Here is a 19,776-nt window from a genome sequence, read left to right as displayed (position 1 = left end):
GCGGGTTGTGCGTCTTGACATACTGGAACATCAGTGCCCTTTTAAATTTGGAGTTGAGGCCTCTGACATTCCAGGATATCACCGACATTGTTCCCTGATCACGTGACTCCATGATACCAGGGGAGAATTGCTAACTTCTGGGTGAATGCGTCCCAACTGAAACCCACCTGATGAATGTATTTAGAGCCAGAGCCAACCACACATAACATAGAAAACATAGCAACCAATTTAAAACTTCCCAAGCACCAGGTGCTTATCCTACCATTTCCCATCATCCCCCGAAACAACATGGGGGAGGTCAGGAAGCGGCCTATACCCAAAAAACAAAAAAACAAAACACAATGCCTGTGAACCTGATAGTCAGGTCACAGTGCAGTCTTCATTAGCACTGAGCTGAATTTAAGCTCGACTTTTGAAAAGTAAATGTCTCTTACTGGAGGCTCAAAATTCCTGGGATCACCCCAGCTAATGTTCAACCTCTAACAGTAGGTGAGGGTTAGGGGATATGTATCCTGACACAGCCAGGAGGACCAGGTGATCTGGAGCAGTTGTATAGTTCCACCGGGTAGTGGAGTTCTCCAGATAGGTAGATAAAAACCCGGCCCTCCGCTCTGAGAGATAAGAACAAAACAAACAAAAACCAAAAAAACTGGAGGGGGGGGGGGGGGGGTCACGTGTAAAGGTACACTTGAGGTAACTCCAGTGTTTACAGACAGTTTAGTAGGATAGATCAAAACCAGGATGTGGAAGATCCCTGCATTAGATGACTTAATGAGAACAAACTTTTAACGCAAATTGGTCAGCCAGTCGTCAGCATCCGCTGGGTTGTCAAAGAAGCGGGTCGCTCCATCATGTTGGACTCGTAAGCGGCTTGGGTAGAGCATGCCATATTTAATGTTCTTGTCTCTGAGTCGTCTGCGGACATCATTGAAGGTTTTCCTCTGCAGATCGGCCGAGAAGTCAGGGAAAAAAAGAATAGAGGAGTTGCCATGTTTGAGTGTGGGGTGTTTGCGGGCTTCCGAGAGAATCCTGTCCCTGTCCCGATAGTTAAGGAAGCGGACCAAAAAAGGCCTGGGAGGACTTCCTGGGATGACACGGCCCGTGGGCACCCGGTGGGCCCTTTCAACAACGTATGTAGGTGGAACGTCCGTGAAGCCCAATAGGTTTTTAAAGAACTCCTCTGCGAATACCGCAGGGTGGTCCCCTTCTTCTCCCTCAGGCAGACCCAGGACTCTAACATTATTGTGCCTCAGCCTGTTTTCGGCGTCGTCCGATTTTGCGACAAGGGACTGTACTGTGCGCTGCAATTCGGCAATAGAGGTGGCATGGGTGGCCGTAAGATCTTCGGTGGCTGATACTCTGGACTCGGTTTCGGTCATTCTCCCCCTTATTTTGTCGAGGTCGTTCCGTATAAGATTACACTCCTCGGCGAGGTGGTCAATGCGTTCCAGCAGCGAGGTCCTACTTCGCTCGATCGCAGCAAGGATCGTGGCCGTACCGTCTTCAGGCAGTGGGGCTGATCCCTCTGCCATTGAAGCCGGGCCAGGGTCCATTTCCAGGTCGGCCAGCAAGGCCCAAAGCCGCCCCACTAGTATTGGGTCGGTCTGTGGGGAAGATGGCAGCGGTAGCCTGAGCAGTGCATCGGTCTTTGTGGTTTTGGATGACCCCCTCCCTTTTTTGGAGGAGGAGGACATCGGATAGTTCACCCCTAGAGCCCTCTATATGGGATATTTATCCGTGCCCAGGTGAGCGTGCAGGAGGCAATTAGAGGGCGATCAAGCTGGCAGCAGGCGCTGAGCCCCAGGAGAGAACACGCTGGGCCGGTCGTCAGTGTTCACCAGCAGCTCCCAACTTCACCACAGACACAGAGGCAGAGACCAGGTGGTGAGGATGTGATGCTGGGGGCACCAGGGTGGAGAGGGTACAGGGCAGTGAGAGAGGCAGAAGGGTGGCAGATGACAAACACTAGGCCCCAGGAGTTTTCAGCCAGCTCAGGTAAGCAGTCTCTGCTGGGCAGCACACCAGGCCTTGGCAGGGGGGTGGGTGGATGGCAGGAGTGTGGATGGATGGCAGGGCAGGAGGAGACAGATGATCCACGCACCTGAGTTCGGGCAGGCCGGCCACGGCGCCCCCCCAGCGGGATAGCGGCTCAGGAAACACCGGTGCTTTACAGGCTGTACTAGGCTGCACTAGGCCGTGGCCGCCACGGACGTCCCCAGCAGCCAAACGGGCCTCCGGACTGCACTAGGCAGGTGGATGGGCAGGCAGATGTGGATGGATGGATCCCCGGCGGAATAGCGGCTCAGGAAACACGGTGCTTTACAGGCTGTACTAGGCCGCGCTAGGCCGCGGCCGCCACGGACGTCCCCAGCAGCCAAACAGGCCTCCGGACCGCACTAGGCAGGTGGATGGGCAGGCAGATGTGGATGGATGGATGGAGGACGGTCCCTTACCTCCAGTCCGGCCGGGATCAGATCTCCTCAGAGTGGCACAGGCCTGCAAGATGGCGGCTGCTGCAGGTGCCTGGAATCTATGGTGTATAGAGGGCCCCGGGGGGGGAGATACTCCGCAATTTTGACCCAGGACAAGGCAGGGGACACAGAGGAACGGGCTGGCAGGGTGTCAGCCTGATTTGACAAGGCAGATGCACGGATGGCGAAGGATTCAGATCAGGATGCCCGGAGCTCCCCAGATACATGTCCTCCTGTGCTCACATCAGGTCACGCCCCCCCTCTTGTTGCATTCTTTATAAAGTCTGAATGCTGAGGATGATCCCTCAACCTTGTATTTTTTGAAGGCCTTCTCCTTTGCTTTTATTTGCATTTTTACATTGGAGTTAAGCCATCCAGGACTTTTGTTCGCCCTTTTAAATTTATTACCCAATGGGATACATTGGCTAATGCCCTTATTTAATATGCTCTTAAAGCAAACCCATCTCTCCTCCGTATTCTTTGTTCCTAATATTTTATCCCAATTTATGCCTTTTAGCAAGGTTTGTAGTTTAGGGAAGTTGGCTCTTTTGAAATTCAGTGTCTTTGTATTCCCTTTATGTTTCCTATATATGCTCTTAAAGCAAACCCATCTCTCCTCCGTATTCTTTGTTCCTAATATTTTATCCCAATTTATGCCTTTTAGCAAGGTTTGTAGTTTAGGGAAGTTGGCTCTTTTGAAATTCAGTGTCTTTGTATTCCCTTTATGTTTCCTATTTGTGTGATTTATACTGAAACTAATTGACCTGTGATCGCTGTTACCTAAATTGCCCCGTATTTCCACATCCGTGATCAGGTCTGTATTGTTGGTAATCAGTAGATCCAGTAATGTTTTATTTGTCCTGCAAGACATTAAGGAACTGGTGAGCCTTAAATGAATGCGCGGTTCCCTCCGCCCAGTCTATGTCTGGATAATTAAAATCCCCCATTATGATAACACTTCCCATCCTTGCTGCTAATCCAAATTGTTATAGGAGATCTGTCTCCACTTCCTCCCTCAGGTTAGGGGGCCTATAGCATACTCCCAGTATTATTTTCCCCTTAGCTTCATCCCTTTGGAGCTCTACCCATAAGGTTTCCACCTCCTCTCTAGCTCCCTCAGTGATGTCATCTCTCACATTCACTTGTACATTATTCTTGATATATAGGCATACCCCTCCCCCTTTTTTACCCTCTCTATCCTTGCGGTATAGGGTATACCCTTGAATGTTTGCCAGACAATCATGAGAGCTGTTGAACCAGGTCTCTGAAGTTCCCACAAAATCCAAATCCTCCTTGTACAACAGTATCTCTAGTTCACCCATCTTGTCTGCCATGCTCCTGGCATTGGTGAACATGCCACATAGTTTAGACCGGTCGCATATTGTCCTCGTATTGGGTGTTTCGAGATTGCAACTAGGACTTGCTACTATACTCACCTTGTGTTTTTGTGCTTTGGTTAACCTACCACTAATGCCCCCAATACTACCCTCTGGAATATCTTCCGCGCTGGCTATCTCTGCCTCTGGACCCCCCCCCCCCCCCATCGCCTAGTTTAAAAACCCCTCTAACTTTTTGGCCATCTTCATTCCAAGCAGATCTGCACCCTCCTCATTTAGGTGCAGTCTGTCCCTTCTATAGTACCGGTTCTCGACTGAGAAGTCGGCCCAGTCCTCCAGGAACCCAAACCCCTCCTTACTACACCAGCTCTTCAGCCACTTGTTTACTTCCCTAATCTCCCTCTGCCTTTCTGGTGTGGCTCGATGTACCTGTAGTATTCCTGAGAATACTACCTTGGAGGTCCTTTTCCTCAATTTAGCTCCTAAGTCCCTAAAATCGTTCTTTAGGACACTCCATCTGCCTCTGACTTTGTCATTGGTGCCAACGTGCACCATGACAGCCGGGTCTTCCCCAGCCCCTCCCAGTAATCTGTCCACAAGATCCGTGATGTGCCGAACCCAAGCGCCCGGTAGACAACATACTGTTTGGCACTTCAGGTCTTGGTTACAGATTGCCCTCTCTGTCCTTCTAAGAATTGAGTCCCCTACCACCAGAATCTGTCTTTCCTTTCCCTTTGCTGCCCCCCCACTCTCACTGGAGGAGTTCTTCTCCTGGCAGCTAAGAGAGTCCCTCAGCTCCAGCAGTGCTGGTCCCTGACTGGTTTCACCAATGTCACTCAATGGAGCGTACTTATTGGGATGCTCCAGTCCTGGATCGGCCTCCCTGGCACTTCCCCCTCTACCCTTCCTGACTGTCACCCATCTACTCTTTGCTAGTGCCTGCACCTCTTTGTCTCCACCCGCCTCTGTGCTGGCCCCTGCCGGCACCTGCCATGTACATTCCTGGCTCTCCTTTAGTATGGAGGGACTTCTCAGTGCTGACAGTTGCTTCCGCAGATTCAGAACCTGGGCTTCCAGGGAAACAATGTGCTTACATTTTGCACAGCAGTATTCGCCCTCGATTGGATGATCAAGGAACGCATACATGCAGCAAGATGTACAAAGAGTCGCCTCTCCACACCCGCCTGGCATCGTACCTATTAATAAATGATGTAAATGCTGTGCTACTCTCAAAAAATAAATGAAGAATAAAAAGATCAAATTAACAGTAAAAAGATCAAAAGCTATACTATTTTAAATCATGTAAAAGTCTGTGACTGTCCAGTGCAATATGTGCTCTTTACACATCATAAAAATTCATAATAATCATCAATTCACATAACCAAGTGATGTAGCATGATTCCATAAACTCTTCACACGTGTAACACACCGCGTCCTTCACCATGTCACACAGACATGAGAAGTCAGACAGCGCTTGGTTAATGCAACCTTTAACCACTTCAGCCCCAGAAGAACTTACCCCCTTCCTGACCAGAGCACTTTTTGCAATTCGGCACTGTGTCGCTTTAACTGACAATTGCGCGGTTGTGCGACGTTGCACCTAAACAAAATTGACGTCCTTTTTTTCCCGCAAATAGAGCTTTCTTTTGTTGGTATCTGATCGCCTCTGCGGTTTTTATTTTTTGCGCTATAAACAAGAAAAGAGCGACAATTTTGAAAAAAACGCATTATTTTGTACTTTTTGCTATAATAAATATCCCCATTTTTTTTTTTAAAAAAAGCAAATTTTTTCTCAGTTTAGGCCGATATGCATTCTTCTACATATTTTTGGTAAAAAAAAATCGCAATAAGCGTATATTGATTGGTTTGCGCAAAAGTTATAGCGTCTACAAAATAGGGTATAGATTTATAGCATTTTTATTATTTTTTTTTTTACTAGTAATGGCGGCGATCTGCGATTTTCATCATGACTGCGACATTATGGCGGACACATCTGACAATTTTGAAACATTTTTGGGACCATTGGCATTAATACAGCGATCAATGCTATAAAAATGCATTGATTACTGTAAAAATGTCACTGGCAGTGAAGGGCTAAACACTAGGGGGCGACCTAGGGGATAACTGTGTTCCCTGGGAGGTAATTCTAACTGAAGGGGGAGGGGATTGACTAGAGGAAGTGACGGATCGTGGTTCCTAGCTAAAAGGAACACACGATCTGTCACTCCTGTCAGAACAGAATAGAAAAGTGTGTGTTTACACACACTCATCCCTGTTCTGTGTCTCACGGTCACAATCGCAGCGGGCGCGTGCCGCCTGCTATCCCACCCCCGCGAGCCGACGTATAGCTACGACGGCTCATGCAAGGGAGCCAACCTGCCGCAGTATAACTGTGGCGGTTGGTCAGTTAGCAGTTAAGGTAATGGCAAAAATCCAGGTCCGCAGATCACATCTCAAATTTTCCTCCAAAGACCACAAAATGTAAAAGTAAGCATAAAAAGAAGAGCGACACTCCCAATAATGTGAAATTCAGTTAAAAGGTTTATTATTACATTTAAAAAAACACTTACATGAATGAGCTGTATAGAGCATCCTAGTAAAAACCACAACTCCCAGAATTCCAACTCCAGGTATGCGCATGCACCGCATAATAGCACATTATGACAGACTTACTTGCGAAACGGACAGCCCCCCCTAATAGTGCCCTGTCACTGCTGACAGGGAATCCATCTTCACCAGGTCTTCCTTCTGGGTTTGTGGGCTCTGGCTGTTTGAATAGCCGAGCTGTGATGATGTCACTCCTGTGCATGCCTACAGCCCCAACACAGCTCTCTCAATGGATGGCATGGCCTTCATTGAGAGCGCATTGCGCCGGAGATGTCACCAACTGCTTCACATGTAAATATATCTTAAACGGTGCCTGTTTGGGAGATATTTACTGTATTTATAGGTAAGCCTTATTATAGGCTTACCTGAAGGTACAAAGCAACATAGGGAGTTTACTCTCACTTTAATAAAAGCATTCACATCCCACTCCACATTTAATCCAGGGAAAAAGAGTTCATATATCCACTTTGTCCCCATTTTAGATAATTGTTACCTAATTAAAGCACCTCACCATTGTGGGATTTACTTGTCAATCCCTAAAAATAGAGTCCGGGTGGGATCCTTTTTGTGGGCCAATGCATATTACGTAAACTTACTATGTTCATGAAAACTTTGTTAGATGTTAGCCAGATTTTTATTTAGAAAGACATGAAAGGTCCGAGTGGTCCTGCGCATATATTGCAGGCCACAAGGGCACTGCAATAGATATACAACACTATGCATAGCAAAAGTGATAAATGACTTACGGTGGAACTTTAATCAGAGGATTAAGTCTTGCTAGATCACTTCAGGCTGGCCCCTTTTGCAGGTATAGCTTTGTAAAACAATAAAGACAAGTGCCTACACGTCCATGGATGTCCTCGGGTTGAAGTAGTTAAAGTGCACCAGTTAAAGCGGTTGTATACCCGCACAGAAATTTAAAATTTTCTTTTAACTGCTTGCTGACCGCTGGCTGTCAATTGAAGGCCAGGCGGCGCAGCTCCCGTTGCGGGCAGGCGTCATATGACGGTCGCGCGTTCCCGGACCACCAGGGGGCACGTGCGCCCGCCGTGTCACTGGGCACCCGATGCGTGTGCCCGGCGGCCGCGATGTCCACCGGGCACCCGCGATTGCCCGGTAACATAGCAGGACTGTGGATCTGTGTGTGTAAACACACAGATCCACGTCCTGTCAGGTGAGAGGAGACCGATGTGTGTTCCCAGCACAGAGGAACACCGATCGGTCTCCTCCCCTTGTGAGTCCCCGCCCCCTACAGTTAGAAACAGTCCCTAGAAACATAATTAACCCCTTCCCTGCCCCCTAGTGTTAACCCCTTCCCTGCCAGTCGCATTTATACAGTAATCATTTTTATAGCACTGATCGCTGTATAAATGTGAATGGTCCCAAAAATGTGTCAAAAGCGTCCGATATGTCCGCCGCAATATAGCAGTCACAATAAAAATCGCAGATCGCCGCCATTACTTGGATCCCTGACTTCTGGCCTGGCTGATTACCCAATCTGGTTACTGAACTCTGGCTTGGCTGATTACCCGATCTGGTTACTGAACTCTGGCTTGGCTGACTACCTGATCCGGTTACTGGACTCGGGCTATCCTTTGACTACACTTACTCTATTTACCTTTTTATTTTTATTAATAAACAAGTGTGATTTTACTGTACTTCTGTCTCGGTCTGGTTCATGGTTTCTGACAGGTTTTAAACCATTGGGTATATTGAAAACATTGTACTATCGATTTTCGGGTATCTGTAGGCAAGGTTTGAATGAAAGATTCCCAGATATCAAAGAATTTTTGGACCCGTCACTCCTTATGTAGGGAGGCTTCCACCCATTCCACACGGAAAACATAAATGAGTTTGTCTATGAACAAATAGATGGTGAGGGGTTCTGGGTAGATCTACTTATGTAAAAAATTGTGGTACAAGGGATATGACAAGTAGAAGTTGTTTACATCCTCTTGAGATTTTATCACCTGGGATGTTAATTAGGCCAAAGAGTGCCCATTCAGGGGTTAGAGGTAAACAGTTTACTAAGGCTGGCCATACACAGTTCAAATCCCAGCCGGTTCAGCAGGAACCGGCCTAGATACAAACTGATAATAGGCAGGCTGACTGTACCAAGTTTATCGATTGATCAACTTGGGTACAATCAGGCTGCTGGATTCTCTTCCTAGTGTTCGCTAGCTGCTGCTATAGCTGCTAGCAATACTGTCTTCTCCCGGTCGTTTAATCTTGGGACATGCCCAGGAGGCATGAAACACATCTCCATCTAATTGTCCACATTTCAGGCAGCAATAAGAGAAGTGTTTAGGCCCATAAGGTATGAGCGATCTTGTGGTACATTGTAGCTTTGACTGTTCCCCAAGATAAACAGAATGATTTTAAAAGTGTGTCAACTTAAAGTTGGGGCAAATTCTTGGTCCATTTGGTAAGACAAGCTGTAATGGAGGTATAGTCCAACGGCTGATGAAGAAAATTGTATAAGGTGGAGATAGCTTTTTTACTTGGGTTTAAAAAGTCTAAAAGTGTGTCCAATGAATTTGTCCTGTCCTTTCAACAGAATTTCTTAATCATAGAGACAATGTATGATTTCACTTTTAGGAATAAGGAACAGTTTATTGAATAAGTGTGGACATTTCTCTAGGGCTATATTTGAGGGGAGGAAAGGTATGCATGGCTATTGAGCATGTAACGTGTGCATATTTTATGCCATGCTAACCACGTGCAGTGTAAGTTGAGTCACTGACTTAAACAAGTATACAGATCATTGGTTCTGACTTCATTTACTACTTTCTTATTCCAGGTTAGTGACTCTGAATGTTTTTAAATTCTAGTCACCTAGCGTAGAAGGTGAGCAGAAACATACTGTATTTATCTCAGTACATGTTTACTTTTTAAAGTTTGCTTTTCTGACATACGCTTTACTACCCTAAAAATGTAATATCAATAATCCTAAAGACAGACTCCGATTTGTATTATAATCTCTAATCTGTAATTAAAATGGGAATGCTGTGCAGAACCTGTTGTGAGAATAAAGAAAAGTTATATACAATGTAATATATTGTTTGCTTGTTGAATAAATTGCATTTTCAAGTTAAAATGTTTATTTTAAATGTGTTAAACTATGCATAGTCTACATTAACTCATACATATTTTCAAAAATTGAATGGTCCATGCAAAGGTATGTTACAAGCAATTATAACACATAAAAAGTACAGGTAATTGCACATTAGAAGGCATCTATGAAGAGACAATCAATGGAATGGTAAAAGTAAAAAGTGTCATTCATGAAATGTGAATGTAACAGCAGAAACGTTAGCCCTATTATATGGACTTTTTAAATTGGCATAAAAGACATCAAATAAAGCTGAAGTTTAACCAAAAAAACATGTTTTCTTTACAGTTTTAGTTACATTATTTACCTGTAATGAAGTATGTTCCACAATGTGCAGGGCTGCAGGATTCTGTTAAAAGCTTCACTGCAGGGATGCACTGTCCTCTTCCTGCTGCTGAACTTCTGGAGCTGTAGGGGTTAACAGCTTCGGATCTCCAGGCTCATCTGCACTAAAGATTATTCTTATGGGAACACACCCCCTCCTGCCCTCCCCTCCATTGGAAAAAGTTCTTCCACTGATTATACTGCCTTTAACACACTCTTTGGAATTTCAAACAGTCAAGGGATTTTCTACCACATTCACTGATAGTGTTACAGGCAGTGTATTCTGTGAAAGAACTTTCCCCAATGAATGAAAAGCAGTAAGGGGCATGTCCCTGTCAGATCTTTAGTGCATCTTTGCAGACCCAAAGCTGCTAACCTCATAGTGCACAATGTTCAGGAGCAGGAAGAGAACAGGGCAACCCTGTGGTGAAGATTTCTACAGAATCCAGCAGCCTACTCATCGTGGGGCATACTTCATTATAGCTAAAAAATGTAACTAAAGCTTTTTTAACCAAAAATTTTAAGATGGTGCTGATTATCATCAAGGGTTGCTGAATATGGGATTAAGTTGTTGGGTCACTCTAATAAAGGTTGTTCTGCGGCTTAGCTCCTTCAGCTTGCCTGCCCCTACGTATGTGCAGGTAGAACGAATTCCTCCAAGTATATCTTTAATTGTTTCTTCTACATCACCCCGATAAGGAACTTCAACAGTTTTCCCCTCAGAAGCTCTGAATGATAAAAAAAGTAACAACTTAGGTTCATAATGTTTTGTTCATCAGCTTTAAAGTGACTGTCGCCAAACATTTTCTTGGAAAAAGCACCCTGCTAACACAGAACATTAAAGTGTATCCAGACCCAAGAAAAATGTATTATGTTGCAGCTTAACCAGTCCTTAGATGTGGTGGCTGCATAAGGTTTCTCCCACGGTAATTGTGCAAAAAATACAATTCCTGTTCTAGGGTGACAGGTGCACACCTATGAAACTGTATATTATGAAAGAACAATGTTGTCACCATAAGATAGGAAGTGTGTTAGGACTACAGAACCCCCCTCCCCTTCTTCTTCATAATAAAAGGAGAGAGGTGTAATCCACAGAGCAAACTGGAAATAATACTAACTGATAATAGTCAGAATAGGCAGAGAGAACAGGAAGTTGCTCTCTGGATTTCTGGCAGGATCAACATGTATTTCCTTGAAGTTATTGAACAGATAGAACACAACACTTTCAATGCTACAGTATCTCACAAAGGTGAGTACACCCCTTGCATTTTTGTAAATATATTATTATTTCTTTTAATGTGACAACACCTGAAGAAATGTCACTTTGCTACAATGTAAAGTAGTGAGTGTACAGCTTGTATAACAGTGTAAATTTGCTGTCCCCTCAAAATAACTCAACACACAGCCATTAATGTCTAAACTGCTGGCAACAAAAGTAAGTACACCCCTCAGTGAAAATGTCACAGTACATGTTGGCATGCATGGTTCCCTCAATGAACTGTAGCTCCCCAGTGCTGGCAGCACTCATACAGCCCCAGACCATGACACTCCCACCACCATGCTTGACTGTAGCCAAGACACACTTGTCTTTGTACTCCTCACCTGGTTGCCACCACACACGCTTGACACCATCTGAACCGAATAAGTTTATCTTGGTCTCATCAGACCACAGGACATGGTTCCAGTAATCCATGACCTTAGTCTGCTTGTCTTCAGCAAACTGTTTGCAGGCTTTCTTGTGCATCATCTTTAGAAGAGGCTTCCTTCTGGGACGACAGCCATGCAGATCAATTTGATGCAGTGTGTGGCGTATGGTCTCAGCACTGACAGGCTGACCCCCCCCCCCCACCCCACCCCTTCAACCTCTGCAGCAATGCTGGCAGCAATCATACATCTATTTCCCAAAGACAACCTCTGGATATGACGCTGAGCATGTGCACTCAACTTCTTTGGTCGACCATGGCGAGGCCTGTTCTGAGTGGAACCTGTCCTGTAAAGCCGCTGTATGGTCTTGGCCACCGTGCTGCAGCTCAGTTTCAGGGTCTTGGCAATCTTCTTATAGCCTAGGCCATCTTTATGCAGAGCAACAATTCTTTTTTTCAGATCTTTAGAGAGTTCTTTGCCTTAAGGTGCCATGTTGAACTTCCAGTGACCAGTATGAGAGAGTGAGAGCGATAACAGCAAATTTAACACATCTGCTCCCCATTCACACCGGAGACCTTGTAACACTAACGAGTCACATGACACCGGGGAGGGAAAATGGCTAATTGGGCCCAATTTGGACAAAAGGGAGCAAATAAGATAAGTTAATTGTTAGGGTTTACATGCACTTTAACATTTACCTCTTCAGCTGGCAGTGAAACCTATCTTTGGTCTGATGAAGAGTTACTGTGCTCAGCATCTTACACAGTACCAGTCCCTCGCAGCACGCTGTGGTTCCATCCATTGGCCCTTTGTCACTACTGTGTCCTAGTGATGTAGGGAGCAGTGAATGGAACCATGGAGTGCAGTGGAAGACCAGGCATCTGGCACTCCTTGACCTTTTAGATGCTGAAGATTCTCTGGTGGCAGTAGTTCTTTAACAGATTGCATATCAGACAGATACATTTTAATGATCTTTTTCACAGGGTGCTTTTTTCTTCATGAATCCTTTTGGTGACAGAGTCGCTTTAATCAAAGGCTTTATTAATCATGAGCTAACAGAAAAGAAGTTGATAGTCACCTGTACTCTGCCACTCCACCTGCATGTCTCTTCATTGCAGTTTCTGAGCTCATGCCATAGAAAAGCTTATATTTCTTTCCATCTTTCTCAATGATTTCTCCTCCAGACTCTGTATGTCCAGACAGCATGCCCCCTAACATGACAAAATCAGCCCCCGCTCCTGGAAGAAAAAACACAATAAAACAACACATTCATTTCACCAGCTATAGTAAATTATGTTCATTTTCAAAGGATATCCAAATATCTTTTATCTAATGTGAAAGTAAAGTGTAACTGTTCTGTACCTTTTAAAGCATCACTTTTTGCCTTTTTGTAGATTTGAAAACATTGCCAAACGTTTGGTACAGATTTCAATTATCAGATAATCTAAGGCACAACAGCATTTTACTGAAACAAAAATCATGGACAGGCAATACATTCTTTTAGATTGTAAGTTCTAACAAGCAGGGCCCTCTGATTCCACTTGTATTGAATTGTATTTTAACTGTATTGTCTCCCTCCATTTTGTAAAGCGCTGCATGAACTGCTGTCGCTATATAGTTACATAGTTGGTAAGGTTGAATCAAGACAGCAGTTTAACCTGTGTGGTTGTGTGCATGTGTTTATGTCAATAATAATTCCTATATCCCTGTATTGTGTTCGCTAAGATACCCTGCTCTGAATAATAATACCCATACTGAATCCCAAATCCCCCACTTTCATACCAGAGCATGTTCTATCATCATTTTTCCTTCCTGTAAAAACTCTTTCCTCCTGTAGCAAGAAGCTGCTTTTATTACGCTCTGTGACATCATTACCAGGCTTGTGAAATTCTTGCAGGGGCAGCTGCTTAGAGCTCAGTTCATATTGACATAGACAAGTCTCTAATCTCCTAAAAGCCCTATCTATACACAGAGTAGGTGGAAAGTAGTGATTCATCGAAATTACGGCCGCCTAAAATTATTGTCCGATAATAGGGTTTTCAGCGTTGTGCTGAAAGCAAAAAAGGTGCCGATAATGGCTGCCATGATTTTACCATGATTTTGCCATGCTTATGGTGTGTTTTTCATAGGTCATGTGACTCAAGAAATGCATCAAAAACAAAACATGGATGCATTTTTGATGGATTCTTGCTGCATTTTGATGCATTTCAATAGGGAGGTGCTGACCAAATATGAACCAAAAATGCAGCAAGCAGGATTTTCAACACTGCTTCAAAAGGTGCCGATATTGGCCGACAATAAATTTATATTCATTTAAATTCATGATATTAATAAAAAAATAAAAAAATTGAATATAATACAATTATTTATAAATATATATATATATTATATATATTTTAAAAAACTGTGTTTCAGTTTCCGCCAAGTGCATCCTGAATTTTTGGTTTCGGTACCGGGATTTTCGGTGTTGGTGCACCAGTAGTGAAAAGGCTCTTGGGAGTCCCAGCAGCAGCATGGGAAGGAGTATTAGCGGGAAACATACCAACTTGCTACTCAGCATACAGAGGCAAGCACTCTGCCTGTCTCTGTATACCAACTAAAGCTGGCTATAAATGGCTGTTTTTTTTTTTGTTTTTTTTTAGGCAGTAGGAGGGAAAAAAAACAGATTCCTCCATTCGCACAAATGAGGTGGATGGAGGAATCCCCCTTGCCAGGACATTGCATTCTAACAGTGGCACCCACTGCTGTCAGAATACATAGATCAGCGACTGCAGCCCCTGATCATGAAAAGTTTTACAACTTATTGGTTTGACAGCAGTTAATCAAGCGGTCAAATTCTTGAAATTTGATCTGTCCCTACAATACCAGCCAAATTGTGATCTGTCTATGGACAGCTTAGCTTTAGAGCTTGTCCTAAGCCGACCACAGACAGTTTGAAAATCGGCCAGTTCAGCAGGAACCGGATGAATTTCAATCCATCTATGGGCAGGCTGGTTTTACTGAAGTCAAGCTATTGATCGACCAGCCTGTTGGGTTTCTGTCATTTTATTTTGACGGTAGGAAAAACTCCCACTGTCCCGACATGTACAATAGGGTAGTGGGAGGTATTCCCCCATCAATAGTGAATGTGTTCATGGGGAAATCAAGTGATTTTATGTCGTTCAATCCATGGTTGAAGGAAAGAAAATTGCTTAATCTATGGACAGCCTTAATTACCTCCAGTTTTGTTATCTATGAAATTAAGGAATTTATTTGTGACGTTGGTGCTACTTTGTAAAGCTAAGATGCAGGAGCAGATGAAGAGTCCCAGAAATGTCCCAGCAATTTCAAGCAACAGCCTGATGGAACTAGGGCGCGGAGAGGAATATACAGTAGGTACATATTTAGTTCTTGGCTTCTGCTCCTGGAATCCAACTTTCTAGATGTCTTCTAACGCTTTTGCCTCATCTCACCCTGCAATCTAAACTATCAATTACACTTTTCATAATATACCACTACCAGCATTTATTACTCTTTGTTTTCTTGGTGTCCTCCTAAAAGTGTTTCCCCAAGAATATTTTAATGTTATAAGCATGGTAGTTTTTGCATATTAACATGGTTTCATTTTTCTAACCAAAGTTATCTTTTTTCCTATAGCTTATCTAGTAGGACCCAGCTGCCTCCCTACTTCAGAGACACTATCTGTCTGCACAATCAGCATAAACTGTTACTGTCTTTGAAGCGGATGTTCTCAATAAAAAAAACAGCTTTATCTGTGACATATTTTCCAACAGTAGTTTTTGCCATGCATGGTTTCCTTACTTAGAACAGTAAAGTCGGGCAAGGGGACCTTGTGCTTTGAAAAAGATTTGTTATCTTTTGTTATTTGATCCACAAAACCATGACCCATATTTTGAAGTATCCCTTATTTTGCTGTGAATAAGATTAAGGAGTTTCTGAATACATTTCATATAAAATACACAAACCTATCATATACAGTTGCAATAAAAAGAATGTGAACCCTTTTGGAATTATATGGATTTCTGCACAAACTGGTCATAAAATGAGATCTGATCTTCATCTAAGTCACAACAATAGACAATCACAGTCTGCTTAAACTAATAACACACAAAGAATTAAATGTCACCATGTTTTTATTGAACACACCATGTAAACATTCACAGTGCAGGTGGAAAAAGTATGTGAACCCTTTGATTTAATAACTGGTTGAACCTCCTTTAGGAGCAATATCTTCAACCAAACGTTTCCTGTAGTTGCAGATCAGACGTGCACAACGGTCGGGAGTAATTCTTGACCATTCCTCTTTACAGAGGAATGGACAGATGGCCTTAAGTTCTTCTGCAAAATGTCTTGATAAACTTGGGAATTCATTTTTTCTTCGATGATAGCAATCTGTCCAGGCCTTGACACAGCAAAGCAGCCCCAAACCATGATGCCCCCACCACCATACTTCACAGTTGGGATGAGGTTTTGATGTTGGTGTGCTGTGCCTCTTTTTCTCCACACATAGTGTTGTGTGTTTCTTCCAAACAACTCAAATTTGGTTTCATCTGTCCACAGAATATTTTGCCAGTACTGCTGTGGAACATCCAGGTGCTCTTGTGCAAACTGTAAATGTGCAGCAATGTTTTTTTTGGACAGCAGTGGCTTCCTCTGTGGTATCGTCCCATGAAATCCATTCTTGTTTAGTGTTTTACGCATAGTAGATTCGCTAACAGGGATGTTAGCATATGCCAGAGACTTTTGTAAGTCTTTAGCTGACACTCTAGGATTCTTCTTCACCTCATTGAGCAGTCTGCGCTGTGCTCTTGCAGTCATCTTTACAGGATGCCCACTTCTAGGGAGAGTAGCAGCAGTGCTGAACTTTCTCCATTTATAGACAATTTGTCTTACTGTGGACTGATGAACAGCAAGGCTTTTGGAGATACTTTTATAACCCTTCCCAGCTTTATGCAAGTCTACAATTCTTAATCGTAGGTCTTCTGAGAGCTCTTTTGTGGGAGGCATCATTGACATCAGGCAATGCTTTTTGTGAAAAGCAAACCAAGAACTAGTGTGTGTTTTTTATAGGGCAGGGCAGCTGTAACCAACACCTCCAATCTCATCTCATTGATTGGACTCCAGTTGGCTGACACCTCACTCCAATGAGCTCATTAGTCTAAGGGTTCACATACTTTTTCCACCTGCACTGTGAATGTTTACATGGTGTGTTCAATAAAAACATGGTAACATTTAATTCTTTGTGTGTTATTAGTTTAAGCAGACTGTGATTGTCTATTGTTGTGACTTAGATGATCAGATCACATTTTATGACCAATTTGTGCAGAAATCCATATCATTCCAAAAGGGATCACATACTTTTTTTTCAACTGTATAAGGTTTTCTTAAATTTATCCAAAACATAGCTTAAATTTGTCATCAAGTCTTAGAAACAAGCAGCTCTCAAGCTTCCCACTGGAACAGAAATTCAGATCTAGTGGCGGGATGTTAGAGGGAACTGTTTAGGAGCTGGATGAGTGCATGTTGCCCCTCTTCTCATACTCCTGATGCATTGACTGTTGCCACCAAGGATATGGTATCCCTTCTAATTTACCTTAAAGTGGTTCTAAAGGCAGAAGGTTTTTTTACCTAATGCATTCTATGCATTAAGTTAAAAAACCTTCTGGGTGCAGCTCCACCCCCAAGCCCCCCTTATACTTACCTTATCGAGCAATGTGCATTAGAGCAGTGGTCTCTCTTCTCATTGGCTCACACAGCAGCGGAAGCCATTGGCTCCTGGTGTTGTCAATCGCAGCCAGTGGACCAATGAGGAGAGATTGCGGGTGGGGCCAAGCTGCGCTCTGTGTGTGAATGTCCATTCACAGGACCGAGGCTCAGGAGTGAGCCTGCTCGAGTGCTCCCATAGCAAGAGGCTTGCTAGTGGGGGCCATTGCCGGGACAATACCCCCCTCCCCTCACAAATTCCCCTTCCTTCAAAAATCTTCCCCTGCAAACACAAATGGCCCCCCAAACATCCCTACTAGCACAAATCCCCCTCCCATAAAAATCTATAATAAGGCTTACTGGTAGGTACTGGAAATATCTCCTAAACCTGCACGATTTAGGAGATATTTACCATATACGCTTGCGCCGTCATTGACGCATGAGCACTGAAGAAAGGGCACGATCATGCCGTTTTCTAAAGGGTCCGCGACGCTACGTGACTCTGGCCAGTCACAGAGCCGAAGTCCACGGCCCCGGAATGAAGAGGGGTGAAGATGGATGCGGCCACCAGCGGGGACATTCTGGGCTTCGTTTGCAGGTAAGTGCAACATAATGGGCTAGTATGTGATGCATACTAGCCCATTATGCTTTTGCTTTGCAGGGGGAAAAAGAGGAAGTAAAACCTATCAGCTTCCTGAAACTCACTTGAGCAACCTGTGTGCTGCTAAATCTTTCAAAATATAATGTGTATGTTCTACTTTCATTTTGCGGTGTGTCACGGGTGGATTCAGCCTTCAGTCTTGAATTTAGTTGAAAAAAAGCATATTCCAGCAAAATGTCACACCTCCATCACACACATTGGTCTTTCCCCAAGAGATCCCACTTCTAGCACACACATATCGAACTTTACTTCCACCTGAGATCCCACCTTCCACACACAGATCATTCATAGTTCAGTAGGCATATGGAATGCAGTCCCCACAATCCACCACACAAATTGCATTTTGAACAGTGTCCAACACACACACTGGTCTTTTCCCTGATTTCCAGTTTACACACGGCACGAAGTATCCACAGTCCACCACACAAATTGCATATGGAACAGTTTCCACCAAACGATAAGAAATAAGAAATGATTAGCATGTATTCCTATATTATTGAGAATCCTCTGCTATGGTTTGCACCAGTTCAGCAGGGTGTCTTTTGCTCCTGTTCAGCCAACTTCAGTATAACCTGTTGGACTATAGTTTGTCCCAAGATGTACTCCATAGAAGCCATTTTATTCAAGCATTGCATTGATAATGTCCAACAAGCCTGAAACAGTTGTGAGCAGATTGGAATCTGTGCTATAAATGTGCACAGCAAGATGCACAGTTGGCTAAACCAGCATAAAGAAATGATTTGCATGATTTTCCCTGATATCCCAAAATGAGAATAAATGTCAATATTTTTGGGATTGTGATGGAATAAGAAATGCATATACCTTCTGTACTAAGAATGCTTTTTTGTGCTTTGCACTAGTTAAGCAGAGTCTTTTTTTTTTTTAGGTATATTTTGGTCCACCTTGCCATAACCCTTTGGGTTATACTTTTTAGCCAAGCCCTACTCCATAGAACCCATTGATTCCATGCATTGCACTGATGATGGCCAACAGACATGAAACAGCCAATCTGTAAACCAGCAGCTCTCGGTGTATTGTCAGGCAAATAGACATAATCCTCTTATTTTTAGCATTTATGATAGAATGAGACTGTTAAAGACATGTACAAGACATTGTTTTCATGCATTTGAAAAGCGCATCAAACACAGGTCAGCAAATTTGCATCGACTCCAAAGGAGCAGTACATGACAGTGAGGATAAGTTTATACTGATTTGCACTGTATTATGCTTCATTTCTTTGAAAGCAGCATGTCCTTTGCGGTAAAGCAAGTTAAACGCAGCCTTTTTTCTTTTTGCCAAATGGTACATTTTCCTTTTGGACACATGCAACTGCTTTTGAATAAAAATGGCAGCATTGAATGAAAAAGGCTCTGCTGTGGTTTGCACCAGTTCAAGGAAGGGCTTTTTGTCCCACCTTGATATAACCTATTGGGTGTTTGATTGGTCACCAAGCCCTACTCCATATAAGCCTCTGTTTTCTTGCCCTGTCTTTCTGATTTCTATCTTAAGTAGAGGTCGACCGATATATCGGCCGGCCGATATATCGGCCGATATTTGGCGTTTTTTACTTAATCGGCATCGGCCGATTGTGCTGATAAAAAAGGCCGATTATAACTTCAGCCGTGACTTGCAAATGACTTCTGTAATAGAAGTTAATGCAAGTTTCCCTAAGTTATCTGTGGAGAGGATTCTCCCCTCCTCTGGGCAGCCTGCCAAGTCTGATAAGAAGATACATTTGTATCTCTTTCAGGTTCTTTTTATCAATAGACTGAACTCCGTGTGTAGAAGTTTTCAGTTTAACCATTTAAAGACTAAATCTTTTCTGACACTTGTTGCTTACAAGTAAAAATCCTGTATTTTCTGCTAGAAAATCACTTAGAACCCCCAAACATTATATATATTTTTTTAGCAGAGACC

The 19,776-nt window shown here is 43.6% G+C and overlaps 1 protein-coding gene across 1 annotated transcript in view; it reads right to left on the bottom strand.

Annotated features, from left to right (window-relative positions):
• Positions 1 to 9,498: 9,498 nt before the first annotated feature.
• GMPR2 (guanosine monophosphate reductase 2) overlaps positions 9,499 to 19,776 on the bottom strand; it is a 29,088-nt gene continuing 18,810 nt past the window's right edge. Inside the window, exons 9-10 of the mRNA XM_073632793.1 lie at positions 12,574 to 12,733; positions 9,499 to 10,579 (exon numbers count right to left, since the gene is read on the bottom strand). Of these exons, the coding sequence (XP_073488894.1) occupies positions 10,393 to 10,579; positions 12,574 to 12,733 (347 nt within the window). The 3' untranslated portion in view covers positions 9,499 to 10,392. The remainder of the gene's footprint in view (positions 10,580 to 12,573; positions 12,734 to 19,776) is intronic.

The sequence above is a fragment of the Aquarana catesbeiana genome, linkage group LG01 (genome assembly GCF_042186555.1).
Source record: "Aquarana catesbeiana isolate 2022-GZ linkage group LG01, ASM4218655v1, whole genome shotgun sequence".
Classification (NCBI taxonomy): Eukaryota; Metazoa; Chordata; class Amphibia; order Anura; family Ranidae; genus Aquarana; species Aquarana catesbeiana.
The sequence above is the reverse complement of the archived record's forward strand: the minus strand, read 5'-3'. Positions and strand labels throughout refer to the sequence as shown.